The sequence below is a fragment of the Notechis scutatus genome, chromosome 1 (assembly GCF_049901735.1).
Source record: "Notechis scutatus isolate UNSWTSFEM ecotype Mainland chromosome 1, rNotScu1.2, whole genome shotgun sequence".
NCBI lineage: Eukaryota > Metazoa > Chordata > Lepidosauria > Squamata > Elapidae > Notechis > Notechis scutatus.
Genome location: NC_142009.1, coordinates 127,986,125 through 128,007,302, shown reverse-complemented (window position 1 = coordinate 128,007,302; position 21,178 = coordinate 127,986,125). Strand labels below are relative to the sequence as shown.

The 21,178-nt window shown below is 37.1% G+C and overlaps 1 protein-coding gene across 2 annotated transcripts in view; it reads left to right on the top strand.

Moving 5' to 3' along the window:
- LRRC1 (leucine rich repeat containing 1) overlaps positions 1-21,178 on the top strand; it is a 126,079-nt gene that overhangs the window by 80,559 nt on the left and 24,342 nt on the right. Inside the window, exons 11-14 of one of the 2 annotated variants that reach the window (XM_026665249.2) lie at positions 4,672-4,787; positions 6,680-6,852; positions 7,275-7,411; positions 10,137-11,340. In XM_026665249.2, the coding sequence (XP_026521034.1) occupies positions 4,672-4,787; positions 6,680-6,852; positions 7,275-7,411; positions 10,137-10,295 (585 nt within the window). In that variant the 3' untranslated portion in view covers positions 10,296-11,340. Of the gene's footprint in view, positions 1-4,671; positions 4,788-6,679; positions 6,853-7,274; positions 7,412-10,136; positions 11,341-21,178 lie in introns of those variants that run through there. The other variant, XM_087945697.1, reaches the window with a different exon arrangement.

The window sequence follows — 21,178 nt, the reverse complement described above, 5'->3', positions numbered from 1 at the left end:
TATGCAGGTACTAAATATCTGGTGATTGTTCTGCTCTATTTAGCTAAGTTTCATATAATATTAAAAAAATATCCTTAAGCCATGTCTGTGTGTCGGTTTATTATATCCATTTGTAAAGAAAGGGTATCAAACAACTACTTACCATAAGCAAGTGGTAAGTACTTAGAAACTCTGCAGAACGCATGCAGAAATGATTTGGAGAACTTGCCGAGTGTGACCCAAAGTTGGAGAACAGTGTAGCATTTTGGATTGGTATATAATTGTGGCAAGACTAACTTTTAATATCTTAAGAATTACTGAAATATACTTGGCTGGCATCTTTAGAGCATTAGGGGAGGTACACCTTCATTTACTTCATTTTGTAAAACTTTAAATTAATGAAAATGCTGTGTTCTCTTGTCATTGTGTGTGTGTGTGTGTGTGTTTGGTAATAGCATTGTGCAGTCTGTGTTTACAGTACAGTGCTCTGTGTTAAATCAAACAATTGTATCTTGTGTTTTTCTTAATTGTTAGCTGCTTGGAAATTTGAGTCAGGTAATTCTTGTTACTGTAAGTACCGTTCAGCCCACAGTTTCACCAGCTCCCTTCATCTGACTGCTTTCAATGCATGATGATTCAAACTGGCTGGCTGCACCACTGCACTTTCATTGCCCCCAAATCTTGAATTTCCCAGTTTAAGAGAGTGGATGCTTTCAAAGAGGCTGCATGGCCAGGTTCATTCTGCTTATGTCCCTGAGAGACACAGCTGTTCAAAGCAAACCACTCCTTGTGCACAACAAGGAATCATCTAACATTCACTAACCACGAAAACTGTGTGCAAAAAACTTGTTTGTTTATGTATTTCAGTTAATCAATTTTAGATTATTTTAGTTAGACGAGTACAATATTTTTCTTGCAGCACTTTATCTCCTGCAAACTGACAAAAGCACTTCCAGAAATTTAGTGCATGGTTTCTCACTTTTAATAGTAGTTATGACTTTAAAAGTAAAATCTTTAAAATCTTTTAAAATCTTGCTGTTGCTCCTATTCTTGACTCCTTGCATGAAAATAGGAAAGTGTACATGTTCATAATGGAAGGAAATATGAAAATATTTGTTGGTAACATTTTATATAAATATTAAACTGATGAAAAGTATAGTGCTTAGAGTGACTATTGAAAAGAATTTCATTTTTAAAGGCAACAGATCAAAATAGGTTTACTTAAATTAACTTCAATAGGTAGGTATTATTGAGGAATTTAGAATTGGATTTCATTGGATTTAACTATAGCAATGCATTTTTACTTTGATAATCACGATTTAAAGGTGACTTTAAAATGGCTTGATGATAAAAGAATTGTGCCCAATTTTAAGGAGTTCAGTCCCTTTTTAAACCAATGGCATTTGTGGCAAATAATGGTAGAATTTCTTTATCTATTAAAATGGGCATTTGATAGAAGTGTCATCCATATTGTGCATCTTATAAGGGGAAATGTGATTGCATTTGTCATAGCATGCTAGCCATCTAAAATTAGATTTTCAGCTGTGGATTTAGGTAATGTTGTGGTTCTCCATTCAAAACGGATAGTGTTAGTTATCTTAAATTTCAAACAAGAGGCATAGATTTCAAACAGTAAATTAAAAATATTCTTCAACCTATTCATAGTAACCTAAAATAAACACAATTTTTGTATTTTGGCAGTGATTTCCTAAAGAAATTACTTGTTAAAATAAAACTTTAGAATTGCTGATTTATTAATAGATCAAATTGATTTGGTACAATTTAGACCACACCTAGTAAATGAGGTATTTTCCCCCCTTCTCTTTTAAAAAAGAAAGACTCTGTTGTTTGCGGTTATATTGCAGATTTGGGATATTAAGTATTATATAAAAGTCTAAGAACTCCATTTGTCTTAATCCATTAATTGAAGTATCTTCAATTGAAGTATCTTCAATTAATGCATGATGCAGATGGCAAACATGCAGGAAATGTATGTCTTTGTGTTTTAAATACTTACACTGTGAGCAGAGTGAACTGAAGGGGCAAATGTTTTGCCTTGGGTGAATATGTCTGTCTGTTGTATTTTAATACTGAAGTGGCACCACTTTCAATGCATTTCTTAACATTTGATCTACGTTTACACATGGGGAGAAAAATGGGATTTGGGAGCTTAATATGAAACAGTGGCAGAATAATTATTACAAAATCTACAATGATTAGAGCAGTGCAGTGAGCTGGATTGAAAAGGGAAAGGTGATTTGGAGACCGAGATTACATGTGTCAAGACACTTATCACTGATTTCCATATTGTTTTAGTCTAACTGGCCCTAATCGACTTACAAATGAAACAAACAAATTGAATTATGTCACTATAATACATTCCTAGGACACCCTCTTGTTCTCAGGGACAAATTTCATTTCTTCTGTTCTGAAATCCACTTTAAAAAAAGCAAGCTTCTAAAATGGGACAATCTGACTACTAGGGATAAGCCGTTCTGTAGATTTTCAGTTGTGGAATTAGGATCTTATGTTGTTATAAGTTCAACATGCCTGGTGTTAGCTACATTAAATTTCAAGCTGAAGACATTGATTTATCATAGTAAATAAAAAATGTTTTTCAATCTATATGTAGTAGCGTCCAAGCCACCTCCTCTTAAATTTCAGGATAGGCAGAGGCTTCCATCAGTCACCCTCTATTTATTCTTATGGAGCAGGCAGAGTTTACCCATAAAAAGTGGTCTTGAAGATAATTAGAACTAAAGCATAAAGCATTTTATAAATAAGAATTAGCACTTTGAATTGTATATGGAAACAGACTAGTAGCTGGTGCAACATCCATAACAAAAGTATATTAGGAAAATCATGGGTCTGACCTGTTATCAGATTCATCAGATTCATGAATTATAGTACTCTGGCTAAGAGAAGACAGGGACAGAAGTAATACCTCATGTTCTAGAGAAGGTCACACCTGGTGCACCAATTATAATAAACAGATGAAAGACTATCTGCTAACAGCTCCCACCTTTTCTTCAGTTGTGAGTCTAACATCCCCCCACATACAAATGCAAGCTTGTTATCGTCCTGGAACGAACTCACTTCTGAATTAACAGGCAGTCCACCTTACCTGCATTCAATTTAAGCCTGTTCCCTCCCCCCCACACCTGAATTCTACAACTTCCAAGCACTGGTCAGATCTGCTACTGCAATTCAGCTTGAAGTAGAAATATTCAACTAGATTTTACCTACACGCTAGTGATACTTTATAGTATGCTAGTAGATGACCTCTCCTAGTGGTTTCATGTACATGTTGAACTAAGTAGGGAGGAATGCTTCATTCCTTTGTGAAGTTTGGATCGTCTGCATCTCTGCCCTATTTTAATAACTTTCAGCCCTTTTGCCAATTTGAGAAGCAACATTCACATGCCTCCCCTTCATAATAACTAATTGGAATTGCCCAGTTAGAAAATAGTAGAATGGTCACAATATGTTTTCCCCTAACCACACCCTCACAGACAACTCAGAAAGTGTAATATTAACCCTGAAAACCACTGAGAGGGGAACCCCATCTTAAGTGCCATCTGTTTTATAGAAAGAAAAGAGACTGAATTACTGCTGCTGTGAAGTATCACGTAAATCAGGGTTTTTAAAAATTTCCTAACTGGTATATGCTCCCCCCACCTCCTAGGTCACCTTTCCCCATTTAAATCCAGATTGCCTCATAGCTCTATAAATATTACATTTAGAGTACAGTCTTATGTACAGTATGTTAGAAGTATATTGAATTCCATAGCTTTTTTCTGACTAAATGTATAGGGCAGGGGTGTCAAATTCAAGGCCCATGGGGTGCTTAGATCTGGCCCACGGGGCTGCCCTGGAAACAGCAAAGGACCAGCCCACAGTGTCTCTGCCAGCAAAAATGGAGCTCAGGCGGGCCTCACACGACCTTCCCTGGCTTTGTTTTTGCTGGCAGAGAGCTGCAGGATGCTGAGCTGGCTACGCCTCCCCAGCCATGCCCACTTGCCCCCCGCAGGTCAAACACAACCCTGATGCAGCCCTCAATGAAATCGAGTTTGACACCCTTGGTATAAGGTTACCACCTCATTGTAATTATTTTAATTCATATCAGACCAAACTTAGTTGAATGGTTTATTCAGGAACTATATTATACATTGATGCTAACACCTAGCATTTTTCTTACTTGAATGGAAGCAGTGGAACCATAATATCAATTTACTTATTTGCTAGATTTATATCCTGCCTTTCCTTGAGCTCAGATCAGTATACAAAAGCATCTCCCTCCCTTTTATCCTTATAACAACAACATCTATTTAATAAGCTGGGCTGAGAGAGGATGATTAGCCCATTTCCCCCTTTTAGTTATCCTGACTAAGAATTAAGAGTCTTTCCAGTCCTAATGTAGTCTCTTTAATTGTTACACCACACTGCCTAATTTGTGTTTTTAAATCCTTTTGTTACTTATTATAATGTGGTCCATTCGTCTCCATATCTGCAATTTGATCTTGTTTTAAGGTCTCCTAAGATTGCTGTTTAAGTGAAATGTTGCACAAACATGATTATCCTAGTTACCAAGTACTGCCTTCATTTGTAGTAATTCACTACAGTATGTACTCAGTTTACATGATTTACGTGATACTTCACAGTAATTCAGTCTCTTTTCTTTCTATAAAACAGATTGGTGGATGTTGCAGCTTAAATGTATTTTCAGTACGGGACAATCAATTATCTAGGATTCCACCGGAGATATCACATGCCACAGAGCTTCATGTTCTTGATGTAGCTGGAAACAGGCAAGTTTTCATGGATTTGAACTGACAGATTTCTTAATATTCTTACTATGGGAGATGATGGGCTGGGGGGCAAATACTTCATAATCTGGTGTTATAAGCTGGTCCCAGTTAAGTCAAAGCAATGTTAACTAGTGAATCAAATTCACTGGATAGCCACACAGAATGGTAATAAAAATTGTATTCTCAAAAATACAAGAGGTGTTATGATCTTGTCCCCGGGGAAATGTTTTAGACTAGGGATGTAGTGAGTCTCTCTCTTATTCACTGCCAATGGAAAAGAAGTTATGGTCCTTAGCTGCTCAGTCCATCACCTTTCCTGTTCAGATAAATTCCCTGTGAGATTCCCTGATGTACCTTCCAAGCAGTGGTGGGATTCAATTTTTTTTTTTACTACTGGTTCTGTGGGCGTGGCTTGGTGGGTGTGGCAGGGGAAGGATACTGTAAAATCTCCAGTCAAAGGTGGCATATGCCGGTTCTCCGAACTACTCAAAATTTCCGCTACCGGTTCTCCAGAACTGGTCAGAACCTGCTGAATACCACCTCTGCTTCCAAGGGTTCTGTTGTAATTATACTTTTAAAAAGAGATGCACATTTTTCTTACGGAAAAGAAAAATATTCCGGAGTTTTAAAAACCCTTCACCATAACTATTTCAGTAATATCAGGGACCTCATGTGACCAAATGTCTTCAATTAAAAAAAAAAAACAACTCTAGCATTTCATGGTATTCTCACCTCCAAGTATTAACCAGTTTAACATTTAGCATTAGCAATAGGATTTAGACTTATATACTGCCCTGTAGTGCTTTATAACACTCTCTGGATGGTTTACGATCCATATTTCCCCCAACAAACTGGGTTCTCATTTTACCAACTTCAGAATGATGGAAGGCAGAGTCAACCTTGAGTCCCATTAGGGTCAAACCTCTAGGCTTTGGGCAGAGTTTGCTTTAATACTTTAATCACTGCACTACCTGCATTTAGCTTTTGACATCAGCTAAGCGGGTCTAGGTGTTGTCACAACAACAATGTTGAAGTCTGTACATTTAAACAGGTAAAATATAGCAGTGTCCAGATGATCTTGATGGAGTTTGGAAAACCTAAGAATGGTTGAATTTGCTTAGTACTTGGTGGGGCATTTCTTACAAATGCCAAGGCCCTAGATGAGATTTGAAAGTTGGGGAGGAGGGCATCCCAGAAGAAGAAAAAGGCAAAACTGTTTTCTGCCAAGAGAACTTCACTGACATGACCATATAGTGGCCAGGAATTGAACTTGACTTGAGGGAGCCTTTGCCTTTTGACTGGGATAGACAGTGGGATTTTCTGCTGTTATAAGAACATGGTAAGCTTTGGTTATTTGGCTTGAAACAATTCAGTTTGGGTCTAATCGAACACTACTTAATACAGAATTGTACTTCTTTCTATCCTCCTCAATTCAAATTCTCACAATAACAATGTACAAAATGCATGAAATATGAATTGGAGGCCAATTAAGGAGTAGAAAAAAAAATCCTGCACCCAAAGAAATATGTTTGGTGCTAAACAATGTAGTATGTAAATGCCAAGTTCTTTCCTGGGAACACAATATGTTTATTATTCTGAACAATGTAGTAAATCTGTATTTAACTTGGAACACCTGATACCTTATAGACTTTAGCACCGCTATGTAGCTAAATTTCTATGGCACTGCAAGGGGCATATTTGCCCAGGGGACTTTATTGTGTATATTATAACATGGACCTTGAAATATGTTCCCTTTTCTTTCCAAAGAGAGACAGTGGGTTATTTTCTTTATAGCACAAACAACAAATATGCTTCAAACTTCTTTAATGCTTTGCTTTGTTCTGCATAGTTGGATAAGAAATCTTAAATTAATTCCTTGTTCTCTCCACTAGGTTGATACATCTTCCCATGTCACTGACTAGCTTGAAACTGAAGGCTTTGTGGTTGTCTGATAACCAGTCTCAGCCTTTGCTTACCTTCCAGACAGATACAGACCCTGAAATGGGAGAAAAAATTTTAACATGTGTTTTACTTCCTCAAATGCCTTCTGAGCCTAGTTGCCAAGGTAAACATTTTTTAAGATCATGGGAAGCAAATATGGTTTTCATCTGCATAGGGGGGGAAGTCAGTCCCCTTTTGTAACAAGCAGCATGGACATATGTGAAATATTTTAAATGTATAAATGATGAAATATGCTAATGTTGTGGAAAATAGTAGGTATAATTACATAACATCGAAGACATCAACAGGTAAAGAAGAGGTTCTTTTATTTCACTATAAATAAGTTTCATGGAACGAAAGGTTACTAAACACAGAGAGGTTTAATCAATGAAAAATAATCTAATAGACATGGCATCTCAAGTGAATGTTGAATGTTATTTTCAAATGGTTTTCAATAGAAATGTGGCATCCATGCTTGAATATACCGTGACATTAACATCTGTGACATACACATCTGCTGTCTCTACTTGTCTGCTGTCATAACAGATAACCTTCCCCGGTGCGGTGCGTTGGAGAACTTGGTAAATGAAATGTCAGATGAAACGTGGAATGAACGGGCAGTAAACAGAGTCAGTGCAATTCGCTTTTTAGATGATGAAAAAGATGAAGAAGACAATGAGATGGTGAGTTTTCTTAGGAAGCAAATGCAAAATTATGGGTGCTGGAATAGTAGGCTGATAATAGTCTTGAAATAATGTTCAGAATAGCAGTAGACTGCATGACATACAATTTGTGATCCCAATTTGTTGTTGTTTTTTAAATTTTGTTTTAAACACATGACTTTGTGCTAGTTTGCTCTTCTTTTTGCTTCTTTGACGAGGAGGCGGATTTGCTTTTTTCTAAAGCAAAAAGAGAGATGAGAATTCTTACGAAAGGTGCAAAGTTTTGTGTTTTAGGCAATGATCTCTGGGAAATTTCCACTGGTCTATTGGCTATCATCACCACCATTATTTCATCCAGCTCTCTGCTGTCCCTTCCATTGTCCCTCCTTCATTTCATAACCATTTGCACTGATGCCTGGAACCTCTGAGCTACCATCCTGTTCAAATGAAGGAGAGTTTGGTGGCAACATCTGTCACTGTTCTTATGAGACCTCTGTTGAAACACACACAGTGCACACTCACATTCAGAATCATTCTGAAGGAAGTTCAAATGTCAAGCAGCAACCAATCATGCTTCCAAATTATAACTGGGTGATATCCATAGGTCTAAACCCAAGCTAAAACTTTGGCTTAGCTTGTTGTATGAATCAGACTTTATGGTTTATAAATTGTAACATATGTAGCATGGTCATAGGAACCCAACCAATGGTTAAGAAAACAATTTAGCACAATGTATAAACCAAGCTAGCATCTGAAATAAAGTGTAGTATGAGCCTAAAATAAATTTAAATATGCATAGGAAAGGAATGTTCCTGTTTTGAAAATTCACCATATTTTCAGTTAAAGGTTTTAATTTAATAATTGATTAAAGGTCAAAAATTATTCCACACATACTTATCCTGATTAATTAATATTTTAAAAATTAAAAGTAAAATACAAAACAGAAAAATGAACAAAACAAAACAGCACACATTCACCCCTGAAACAACAACAAAAATGTTTTTCTGTTTTGTATTTTACTTTTTATGATAAAACAGTAAATAATAAAAAAAAGAAAATTAATTTCTGTCGATTTCAGTCTTTACCCTCCTCAAATCAATAAGGCTGATTAAGAATGTGCATTTTCATATAAATACTATCCTCTTGTCAATCAGTGTTGCTAGAATTCATTCATTTAATTTCATTAAAACTTGTCAAAATTTTAAGCACCATATAGATTAACACTGTTTAGTGTTTATTAAATGTATTAGCAATATATTATTAACACTAAGCTGTTTAAACCTCATGTATATACCAACATACAACTTACAACAATTTTTCTTGATTGTATAATTATAGCAGGTGGTTGCTGAAATCACGTCATAATTTCAGGGCAAATTTAACTGCCATTAAAAAAGACTATTAACAGTAGAACAGGTCTTCCATAATGGGTGATTTTCTTTTAAACTAAAATAAAATAAAAATACAATATTTGCTACTATATAATGTTGTGGGGCATTGAAAATTCTTTTGTATTCCAGAAGTCTGGGGGATATTACAATAATGTAAGGTTGTTTTCTTTTGGTTACATAATTACTGTGGCTTATGAGTTAAGATATTATAGTATAATTCCTGTATGCTTGTAGATCTGGCTATTCACATATGAGAATTTGGAGCTATGTGTACGGACATGTCTGGTTTATTTCCCAGAGTCCATGTTATAGAGTTCTGAAGAAAAGATGCATCTTGAAATATTGTACATAGCATCTTAAGTATATATTCACAACATTTATATGCATATCACTTCTTCAGATAAGAAATATCATTGCATAATTGACAGATTAAGCATGAATAGAACTAAATAATCCTCTATAATTTCTGGAGATAAATCAGACCGACATCTCAAGTTATTGTTAAAAGAGCCCAGACAAAATAATCAGAATATCAAATTGAATATCTCTTCATATACTTTCCTGGAGCATCAGATTCCCATATTATGGCATAAATCTTTTTTTTTTTTGAAACTTTTGTATTTCAAATCAGTTTGCAATCTTTTTTTGTGGCAGAATCTGTTGTTCAAGAAAAGAGGTTTTCTATTTCTTCTTGTGAGATACAAATATTCTTTTGAAGACAGTATAGGTAACTATATGAAATCCATATGCTAGAAAAAAACAGCTGTAGCAGTACTGTCATCTTTATAAGTACTTAAACTTGGAATGGTGGACTCAGTGATAGCAACTAGTCAAGACATTTCATCTAAGAACAAATAAATTAACATTAATCCTCATAACCAGTACTGATAACAAATTAGTCTTGTGCATTTGTATGACAGGAAGTTCATGAACTTAGTAGATGAGAAAGCAGCACTTCAGCTTTTTGTATAGTAAGATTGTACAGCCCATCAGATTTGACATGGCGAAGGTCCTCTGAGCTTGCTTTGATATTCATGTTGAATCTGTTGGCAACTCCTTAAACACCACCTGTCCTTCCCAGCTGTTTAAAGGAATTGCAGATAGGTGCTTCACAAACACCTTTGCAGACTCCAAGGCACCTTTGCTGGATGTTTTCTCTGTAACACATTTCTTCTTCTTTCTTGCCCCGGCTATTACAGCATGACAATGATGATTGGTTATGTTTCTATTTCACAATACACCTAACTAATAAACCTTTTAGCTGTTAAAACTGGAAAAAGCCATTTAATGAATAGAGAAATACAATTTTAAGAAGGCAGACACAAGGAATCATTTACTCCACTGTTTGTTTTTAGCGGACACTCCTAAGGCGAGCCACTCCACACCCTGGGGAATTAAAGAACATGAAAAAGACAGTGGAGAATTTACGGAATGATCTGAATGCTGCTAAAGGACTGGATTCAAACAAAAATGAGGTCAATAATGCCAATGACAGAGTGACCACTTCTGTGTAGAGCCTCACATCCTGCAGATTGTTGCTCCCGTGTCTTCTCTCCGCTGTCGAAACATTTACTGTTGCATCCTGGAAATGCCATCCATTCAACCCTCCTCATATGTATTTGACCGGCGATCCAATTCATCTTGTCCTTGTGTCATTTCTTGGGAAGGTGCTTCTTGGCGGAAGAAAAGTGCCCGATTTCATTCCAAGCATTTGAACAGAGCACAAGTGCACTGAGCAAAGTTCTTTGCTGTCATGTCTCCCATTTGTCTGTCAGTGACTTTCCACTGTTGTCATTCCCATAAATGTTAAGCTGTTGATTTCTGGGTTTTTGGATAAGGGAAATACACTATTATAGAACCGTGGTCGGTTTTCTACTAAGATAATCTCCTCAAATTCCTTCATGGCTGAACTATTTATATGGCTGTTTGACTTATCATGAAAATAACTAGTTCTATGGAGAAATTATACTTTTACCTCCTGGGCAGCTCAGATGATGTAAATTTTATAATTTTGTATAGAAGTTTCGTAACAAAAAACAGATTATGTTTTTAAAAGAAAATTTTAAAAAAAGTACATTTTGCTATTTCTATTGGATTAATTCCAAAGATGTACATGATTGTCCTATTGCATGTGCCTTAATGCAGCCTAAATCAAGCTAAAAGAAAATGTAGTGAGATCAGTTAAAACCAGGGTGCCTCTTTCAATGTGTTATCTTGCAAATAATTAACATTTATTCTCCTTTACAAAAGTTGTTAAAGGCATCTTTTTTCTACTATTGTGATGATGCTAGATCCTCAAACTCTGCTTTCCTTATGATATGATTCATTGACAATTATGAAAAATAATTTTGGCTGCCAAAACATTGCAGTCATTAGAATTTCAGTGCCCATTTTTAACTATTAACATCTGTAAACAAGTTTTAAAAAGTGAACAAAATACACAGCAACTAGTGCCTATGTTGTGGAAACAAATGTTATCTGCTATACAGACATGATATTCTCATACATTTGAAGGTTTTATAGATACATAAGACCTAATAAATACCTTAAGAAACACAATGGCTCAATAACACTCATTTTACTAGGAAATTTTTTTATTACATTGGATGTTGATTCATTTGAGTTTCAATAAATCAAAGCTCTTGACTAAATCCTATGTTATAAAATTTATAATCATGGCTGAAATTTGTTTTGAAATGTAAGCAACAAGTTCCTAGGGAAGCTAGGAATTTATTGCTTACATTAAATTTGCTAGATGCTGACATTTTCAGGTTTAAATAGAATAAATGTTCTCTATAAAGTTATTTTTCATTTTCCAATAATTTGGGAAAAGAATGAATAAGTTGACAATTCAGCTTGTGATTGTATTTTAAGTTCATATCTTGGTTGTAAATACTGGTTTACTATTGAATTACTGAATTGGCAAATATATACTGTATATGGAAATATCCACAAGTAACCGAATGGGTTTTGAAAACCTTCTCTGCAGTTCCCAATACACTAAAACTCTAGATAGTATGCTTTACAAAAGATTATAAAAGATGATCTAATTCTCAAACTCCTATTTAATAGGTGAATATTCATCAATATATGAAGTATATCTGGAAAGTGTGTGTGTGTGTTTGTGAGTTTGTATGTATGTAAATGTAGTACTTGAGTGTAATTTTAATTTAGGGAAAATACACAGAAAAATCCCAATAGCTGAACATGGCTCCAGGTTTTTCCTTTCTTCTTTTTTAATTTCCTCGCTGTAAAAGAAATACCATCAAATTGCCTGAGGGAAACCAAAATGCATTTTTTTTCTGTAGAGGTTTCTGTCTATAAAACATTGTGGGACCAGTTGAGGTGAATTAAAAATATTTAGATGAATTAAAAATATACTTACCAAGGCAGCTATAAACAGATCTGCATATGCTTAGTGTTCCATATGTTCTTTGAGCAGAAGAGCATCTTTTGATGTTTTAAGAGCTTCCTCCAAATAACTTGCAACTTCCCTGTTAATAAATATGAATCATATAGCAGTTTTTTTCTTCATACTTTGCTGATTCTAATGACACTAAAACCCATGAATGCACAACTTTTGAGTTGTGTGACCAGTTTCTTCATTTGAATGGACTCCTGTGAGGTCATCCTCAAAAGCACAGATTTAAATAAATGGTCAAGTCAGATAAAAATAAATTGGGACATCATTTAAAGGTTTAAGAAAACGACATAACTGGGCTGGAATCGTGGTCAGAAGAACCTCACTATAAACCAATTTACATGTTGCCCTTGGTTTGCTTATAACCACTACCTGATATCAAAAGTTAGTTTCTCAACCCTTGAAAGTGAAGAGCTGAGATATATATATATATATATTATTATATTCTTCATTGTTCAGGAAAGGCACTTTGGGAGTTACAAGAAGGAGATGAAAAACTTGCCTTCTGGGAACGTGCGCCTGAAGTATAAATCATGTTCATTAGGTTTGAAATACGTCAATTGTATCCCTAAAGAATCAGTAACATAGTTTGCTATTGGATTCACCGAAAGGTTAATTAGTGATTAAATATGAACTTTTCTTTCTTGGGATGGATAGACAGATATTCTTCAATTTGTGACCATAATTAGGAATGAAATTTCCATTGCTAATGGATGTAGTCATTAAGTGAATCACACAATCATTAAGCAAATCCCAGGGTGTTTTTTTTCACTGACTGCTTGTTGGAAGCCTCCTGGGAAGGTGACTAATGGAGATTATGTGACTCTGGGATGCTGCAACCAGGAATTGAGGTAGTCCTCGATTTAAAGGCCAAAATTGAGCCCAAAAATTTATGTTGCTAAATGAGACAATAGTTAAGTGAGTTTTGACCCTTGGCACAGTTGTTATGTGAATCACTGCATTTGTTCAGTTAGTAACATGTTTGTAAGTGATCATCTTTTGGAACCTTCTGACACTTTGTGGTGATCACATGACCCCAGGGCACTGCAACTATCACAAATATGAACCAGCAGTCAAGCACCTGAATTTTGATCAAGTGACCATGGGGATACTGCAACAGTCATGTTTAAAATGGTCGTAAGTCCCTTTTTTTCAATGCCATTGCTTGAGTGGTCACTAAATGAACTGTTGTAAGTCAGGACTCACTGTACATGCCAGTTGCCAAATGCCCGGATTTTAATCATATGACAGTGGGGACGTTGCAGTGCTCATGTGGATTGTAAATATTTTTTTTTCAGCCTCATCATAACTTCAAACAGTTGTTAATCAGATTGTTGTAAATCAAGGACTACCAGTAATCCTATAATTAAGCCTCCAAAATACACGACTGTGGATAAGAATTAAATTTTGCGGTTTGTTACATAAACGTATTTTATAGGTGGTTCTCATTTGGCAGCCTCCTCTTTTAGCGCCCCTTTGCAGTTATGAAAGTGGTTAAAAAATACAACAATCCTTGCATTTACAACCTTTACAAGTCTGTAAAGCAAAGGAAAGCTGAAGTTCGATCATAAACACAATTTACTTCACTTGCCAACTGCTTTTCTTAATTGACTGAGTTGCCAGTTGCAATTATGGTCACTAACCCCATATATTAAATCCTCTGCTACTTGAGGTGTTGCTTAAATATATGTATAATCCACTGTTTCTGTTCAACAGGCTCATTACAGGAGCTCATTTTTCTTTCTCTAAAATACTTGGTTCATACTAACTACTTAATGCTAGTACTCCCAAATACAGCTTTATGGGGCTTATTTACTAATTTGGGGGGGTTATTTACTTATTCAGAAGCTTATGAACTAGGCTTCATTCTCAAATGTCAGAATTTTCATATGTAGCTCCCGTGCTAGCTAGATTCTAGTTTAATATTCAACCACATATCTAGGGTGATATACTATATATCTTTAAGTATTGTGTATCAATCAAGTTAACAAAGATTAAGTTGGAAATTTAGGCTAAAACAGTCCAAGCGGTTAAAAAGCAATTTTTTTAGAATTCAACATTGAATATTCTCTGTTTCCTTAAAAATAGACCTAGGTTGGAGCAAGTGTTTGTCTAGGGAAGAATTGCTCTGAGAACATACGGTCCTAATTCCATGCTGCAGTCTCAGGCCATCGCCCATCCTTTTCCAAGCAATTTTTCAAAGGCTTTGTATGAACAAGTCATGTCTGTATCCTTGGTCCCCACATGAACACATGCATACATATTTTTGTGATTCAGGAGATTAAGACATCCTGAATTTGCAGAGTTGATTATCTGCGAAACCTGAAGACAGGAACATAAGATGTCCATCCTGTTTGAATCCGTACTAATTCCAAATACATAAAAGTAGCTTCATAAAAATCGAGCCTGATTGTCATCATATCTTTATTTTAAATTAGCAAGCAATAAAATGAATATTTTAGAGTGGTGAGTATGCTGTGATGTCAGTAAAAGGAAAAAAGCTCTTAAACTTCAGAGGTACTAAATAGGATACACCTATGCTTATTATCCTTGATTCACATCACTTGTTCATTAATTACCCTGGAATTGAATGTGATGGAATAAGAGAGGCAGCCAAGCCTTTTCCCCTTATGCTTCACCATAATTAAGGTGACCAACTTTTTTACAATGAAAAGGAGGACACAAATAAATTGAAGAAAAAAAAAACAAAGCCACTTGTGTGTGGCGCACTCTTGCACATGGCGCACTCTTGTGCATGGTGCACTCTTGCGTGCAGCACACTCAAAACAATTCTGAGTGTGGAGCGCATGCGTCTCATAATTGCGTCTCACCGCACTGTAATGGGCCTTGACGAATCGTCATGTCAAATACAAATACGTCACATCACACACAATGGATCAGCTTCGATCAAACATGGAGATTTACAGATTAGTCTTCAAATATCAAAAAGGAGGACATGTAGGAGGACACTTTTCTAGAGAGGACAGAACTTACAAAAGGAGGACTTTCCTCCCTAAAGAAGGACGGTTGGTCACCTTACCATAATATTGCTGCCTATTATGGCTTCTCCAGCTGCTTTGCAGCTTCTGAGATTCCTGGCAGTTTAAAACATTGACAATCTTAATGAACAAGAGAAAATGTAAACACCTCTCTTCTTGTGGCAGTGTACTAATAGCCAGTGGTGGGCTTCAAAAATTTTAGCAACCGGTTCTCTGCTCGATTGCTGGGTGGGTGTGGCCATGGTGAGCATGGCCTAGTTGGCCTCCTGTACCACGGTGTGGGGGGCATTTTTGCCCTCCCTGGGCTCCGGAGGCACTGGAGGCTGGAAATGGGCCGTTTCCGGCCTTCTGGAGCCTTCTGGAGGCCCATTTTCGCCCTTCCCAAGTCTCAATGCGGGCCCTATACATACCTGGCATCCAAAATGGGCCATGTGGGGATTCCTGGGTGGGGCGGGTGGAGTGGGCGGGGCCAGTCAGGGCAGGGATTTTAATAGCCAAACTAGCTATTAAAAATGATAAAATTATCTACTGGTTCACCTGAACGGGGGAGAACTGATAGCAGCCCACCCCTTCCAATAACTCAACAAATCTGTCCAGCAGCTCTAAATTCTATACATTCAATAGTTCAGGGTAAACACCACATTCAATTCTAGGGTAATTATAATATTCCAGGATGGAATAATCTGTGAATGGACTATGACACAAATAGGAGATTCATATCCTTCATTCATTCAGCTGGTCAGGGTAGAAACCATGCCTTGAAGGATTTAAATCTCTTTAAAAAGTCACAAAACTGCACCATTTCTTTTTTACATGGAGGGATGGGCTATCTCTAGATCAGAGTTTCCCAAAATTGAGGTGCATCCTTGGGGAAGTGCAGAGACCAGGAGAAGTTGTGAAAAACCTTTTAGTTACATGGTTACAATAAACCCACCTTTCCTAAAGTTCCATTGCATTGTTTTCATTGTTCATTTGTATTCATCGTGGTGTTTGGATTTGTAAGGGACATGTGTACAATAAAACTATCCTAACTAAAGGGAGACTTGATGGCAGAAAGTTTAGGGACCCCTCCTTTAGAAACCATACCCCCCCACCAAAAAAAAGAATTAAATGCTAATCCCTAAAGTTTTGGGGTTTTTTGCTTACCTTTGGCTTAGTATAATACATAAATCGGGCAATACAGATTGATACAGACATATACAGATTATAGCTCCCACTATTATTTTAGAAAGTACTAGGGAAGGGGTGTCAAAATCCAGGCCCAGGGCCTGGATCCAGCCTGCAGGATCCAGCAGATCTGGCCCGCGGGGCTGCCCTGGAAACAGCGAACGACTGGCCCGCGGTGCCTCTGCCAGCAAAAACCAAGCAAGCTCCCGAGCTCCATTTTCACTGGCAGAGGGTTGCAGGAGGCCATCGCAGCCACAAATGGAGCTCGCTAGGGCCACGGGCAGCCCTTCCGAGCTGCCATTTTCGCCAGCAGAGCAGTCAGGCCACTACAGGCGCCCCTGACATGAGTGATGTCGAGTTGGCCATGCTCCCTGGCCACGCCCACTCCACCCCCTGCCTCCCAAGCTCAAACACAACCCTGATGTGGCCCTCAGTGACATCAAGTTGACACCCCTGTACTAGGGTATTATTATTTATTTGGTAAATTTACATTGCCACGGATTTCACATAGACATGGGTATATGACCCTGAGCAGTGTTCAAAGTTAAAAACACAAAACAATATAATGCACATTTCCTGATAACCTTATGCCCTGGCTATGGACAACCTCACCCAGTCGTTTCATGTAGTTGTTAAGCAGTACTGACTCCAGTGGCACCTCACAATATAGGGACCAAGGATGTGGCATGCATAAATAAATAAATAAAAAATAAATAAATAAATAAACAAACAAACAAACAAATAAATAAATAAATAAATTAAATAAATAAAATCTTGCTCCTGATCAACAGTTGAGTGGAAGCAACCATGAAAGAAGGAGTACAGTCCTGTCCTCTCCGGCTCCAGAAAGGCCTTCTATAGTCAGTGGTACTGAAGGCCTCCATCAGGTCAAGTAGAGCAAGGATGGATGCATTACGCCCATATTGCTTCTGCCAGAGGTCATCTGAAAGCATCACCAATGCACTTTTTTCGTCCCACATCCAGGCCTGAAAAACAATTGAAAGGGGTCCAAGGATAACACGTTTCATTCATGATCCACTAAAACTGCTGAATTGCTGCCTTCTCAACAATACTGGACACTGGACTCACATAATCAGTTCCAGATGGCTGCAAAATGTCTTCCTGTTTGTAACATGTTTACTCATGCTCTAAATCAGGCGTGTCTAACCTGCAGCCCACAGGCTGCATGCAGCCCTGGACAGCTGGGAATATGGCCCAACTGGATCATAAACTTTTAAACATTATTTACACATGCACACACACACACACACACACAAATATATATATTCCTCTTCGCTCAGTGCAGCCCAGGCAAACCAAAGGGCTGGACATGCCTGTTCTAAATATTCTCTAGCTGTTTGATGGTGTCTCTTCATATCAGATAGTAATATGTAATATTGGCTCAATGAATTCAGGCTGAAAATCCAATCCTGCCTAAGTCACTCCAGACCTAATCTTTTACAAAGCAGAATGGATGTTAAAACAATGATCATACATCTTGAATGAAATGGAGCTAATTGCCAGGGATTCAGGAAAAAGTATCAAGAATGAAATACTCATTCCTACAAAATGAATCTGTTGCAAGACCAAATATACATAGAGATGTGGCCAAAAGTAGTTATCCCTCCCCTTCCCCCCAAGAACTCCAGTTTGCAGTAAAAGAAGTTGATAACAGGCATAAGTAAATGGCATCCACCATTATTATTTTTTCATAGTTTATAGAGCAGACATTATGGCAAATGATTAATGCCTTCCATCCTTCATTTGCCATCTTCTAGAGCTCTCTGGAGGGCAAGAATTAGATCAGAGTAGGTTCAGACACATCCACGCCGGTTTGTTAAATTAAAATTCATTCTGAGTTGACACTGCTCTGCCTTAGCATCTGGGCTTGGCCAATGCCGATTCATTGTTTCTGGTGCTTTAGAAAATAGGTTGACATCCTCATCTTTGTGGTAGCCCCTCAAATGCTGGACTACTGCTATCATATCACTTCTACTCCTTCTTTTCATTAGATTAGACAAACCCAGTTCCTCCACCCATTTTTTATATGTTTTAGCCTCCAGCCCTCTAAACATCTGATCTGTTTACTACACTCTTTACTCCACGTCTTTTTATAATATAATGACCAAAACTGGATACAGCATGCAGAAATGTGGTTTTACTAAGGCTTTATAAAGTGGTATAATGCATCGTGTGATCTTGATTCTATGCCTCTGTTAATGCAACCTAGAATTGCATTGGCCTTTTTGTCTGTAAGTAATGTATGGGAAATACATACATAAAACAATGTATTTAAAACAAATACATAAAACAAAAGCATAAAATAATACATACAATTAAATAATGTATGGGAAAACCTGTACCGCGGACCGGCGGTTGGGGACCCCTGCTGTAGTCCATAAGTAGTTGTAGAATTACAATTGAGAAAGTCCCAGGCAGTTTAAAACATGACGTGGAAAGCATTGTCAAAAGAACCACAACTTCACCAGCCCTGGATTGAAAGAAGGAAGGAAGGAAGGATGAAGGCAGAGGTGGTAGGTCCAGCAGGTTCTGACCAGTTCTGGAGAGCTGGTTGTGGAAATTTTAAGTAGTTCAGAGAACCAGCAAATACCACCTCTGACTGGAGATTTTACAGATTTTTCCCCTGCCATGCCCACCATACCATGCCCACAGAACCAATAGTAAAAATTTTTGAATCCCACCACTGGATTTGCAGCTGTAGCATCATCATTCCTTTCTTTTCTCGGGTAGCTCTTTCAAAAAGGTTCCTTTATTTTGAGAAACTGAGGGAATGTCTGCCTTATTCTTCCTAACTGCTTAACAGAAAGAAGTGTGGTGATGAGGGCGAAATCACATTTCTTCTCCCTGCAGAGCTTTGTTCATAATCTTGCTAAGGAATTCTGCAGACATACATCTGGGTAAAGAAAAAAGTCCAGACAGGCTGCCTGATGGATATTAAAAGTAATGTTTGGTTAGATCTTTGGTGTTGAGAAGAACTTTTTTGGGCTGAGGGAAAGAGATGGTTGAGGACTTCTTGATTTTTTTTTTTCACATGTCATGGCAATGTGCCTCTGCACATTTCTGTTTATGATAAAACTAAAATATATTAAACTTTACTATTTTCCCAATTCAAAAAAGTTTGGGTACATTAATGAAGATCAAATTCCTCCATATTCTGTGGAGTCTATTTTCCAAAATTCTCAGCATTTCTCCTTTTTCTATATAAGGAGATTATAATGATAAGTATGTCGACATTATATATGCATATAAAATTAGAGTAATTTTGTTTAATTTAGGTTAGGGAATGCTTAACATGGGGCAACAATTTTATTTCACAAACACACTGATTAAATTTTATATCTGGCGCATTCCACAGAACAGAATAGACTTACGTGATCTTATCTCTGAACTTTAATTTCAAAGTTCTAATTTAGGCAAAACCAAAATAACAGAAAGCCTCACCAGAAATTTATTTATTTTCTGACCAATTTTGAGAATTGGAAATTATTGAATGGAAGGAAAATAAATGTAAAATGTATAGGACCACAAACCAAACTGCCATAATTTATAGCCTAATAATTCAGTAAATTGTTGAAACAGGGCAACTAGGTTAATTCAGAAAACAATGGCTTAATTATTTTATAGGTAAGATGTCCTTCAAACATATACATTATGTTAGGCTTATTTCTATTTCTTGAGCTTAGTCTATGTCTTTCTCCACCATTTTTACAACTTTAGTAGCTCTATACACATATAAACATGTTTATTTGTTTGTGAGAAGGGAGTAGGGGAGATTAAAAATGTCTCATATGAAAGAGTTCATTCATTGCACTAAGAATAATCTTAGTTGCTTGTGTTTTGTTTGGCACATGTGATTATAAATGTCTTAGCACAGTGTATAAACCCTACCAACTGTGGTCTATTCAATAGACCACAGTAGCATCCCATTTGGTAGCGCTGGTTTTTGTTAGTGTGGGGCAAAGAGTCTACACGAACTTGAGAATGCTGTCAGTGATCGCTTAGTCCACTTGTGATTATATCTATTTCCCTGGGGTGAAGAACAATGTTTTCTTGGTCTACTGTTCTCGCTACAGCCAATGATCTATGATTATATATAATTTAGTTGATACCTGCATAAAACAATGTGCAAAAGAAACCACTAGATGGTAGTATTGTAGACAGGAATACTGAAAGCCCTTTTAATCATGACCAATTACTGAAGGATATTGAATCTGATCTAGTCCCAGTAAATTTTGGCATGCTTGTGGTTTTGCCTCCAGTTCTCCAATGTGTTAAATTGCTGAGCATGTATACGATCTTCAGAGTACCATTTTTAAAGAGATCCAAGGCTTCCAGTTCTCAGGCGTCCTCTTTTTACTCAGGGTCCCAATCCTTGGCATCTGTTTTTATTTTCAGGTAAGGTAGAAGAAATTCTCCCAAACCCCCTTGGGGAATGTCTGCCTCCCATTGTCAACAAAAAGAAAGCTGGGCTGCTAGATCAGGGGCCTGACTTACTATAAGGCGGTTTCCTTTGTTCCTAAGAAAACAGCACAAAAGTAAGAAAAGAGAGGAATAAAAACAAAAGAATTAACATTTATTGTAATTAGTTGAAAGAGAAAATAGTCCAGGGGATCCCATGATCCTGAAAAAAACTGCTGATGACAGTCACCTTCCAGATATTTTTGCTTTCCAAAAATGCTATAGATGTGGGGAGAGAAAGGGTAAATGTGGGGAGAGAAAGAGAGGGAGGGAGAGAGGGAGGGAGAGAAGGAGGAAGGGAGAGAGGGAGGGGAAGAGAGAGGGAGGGGGA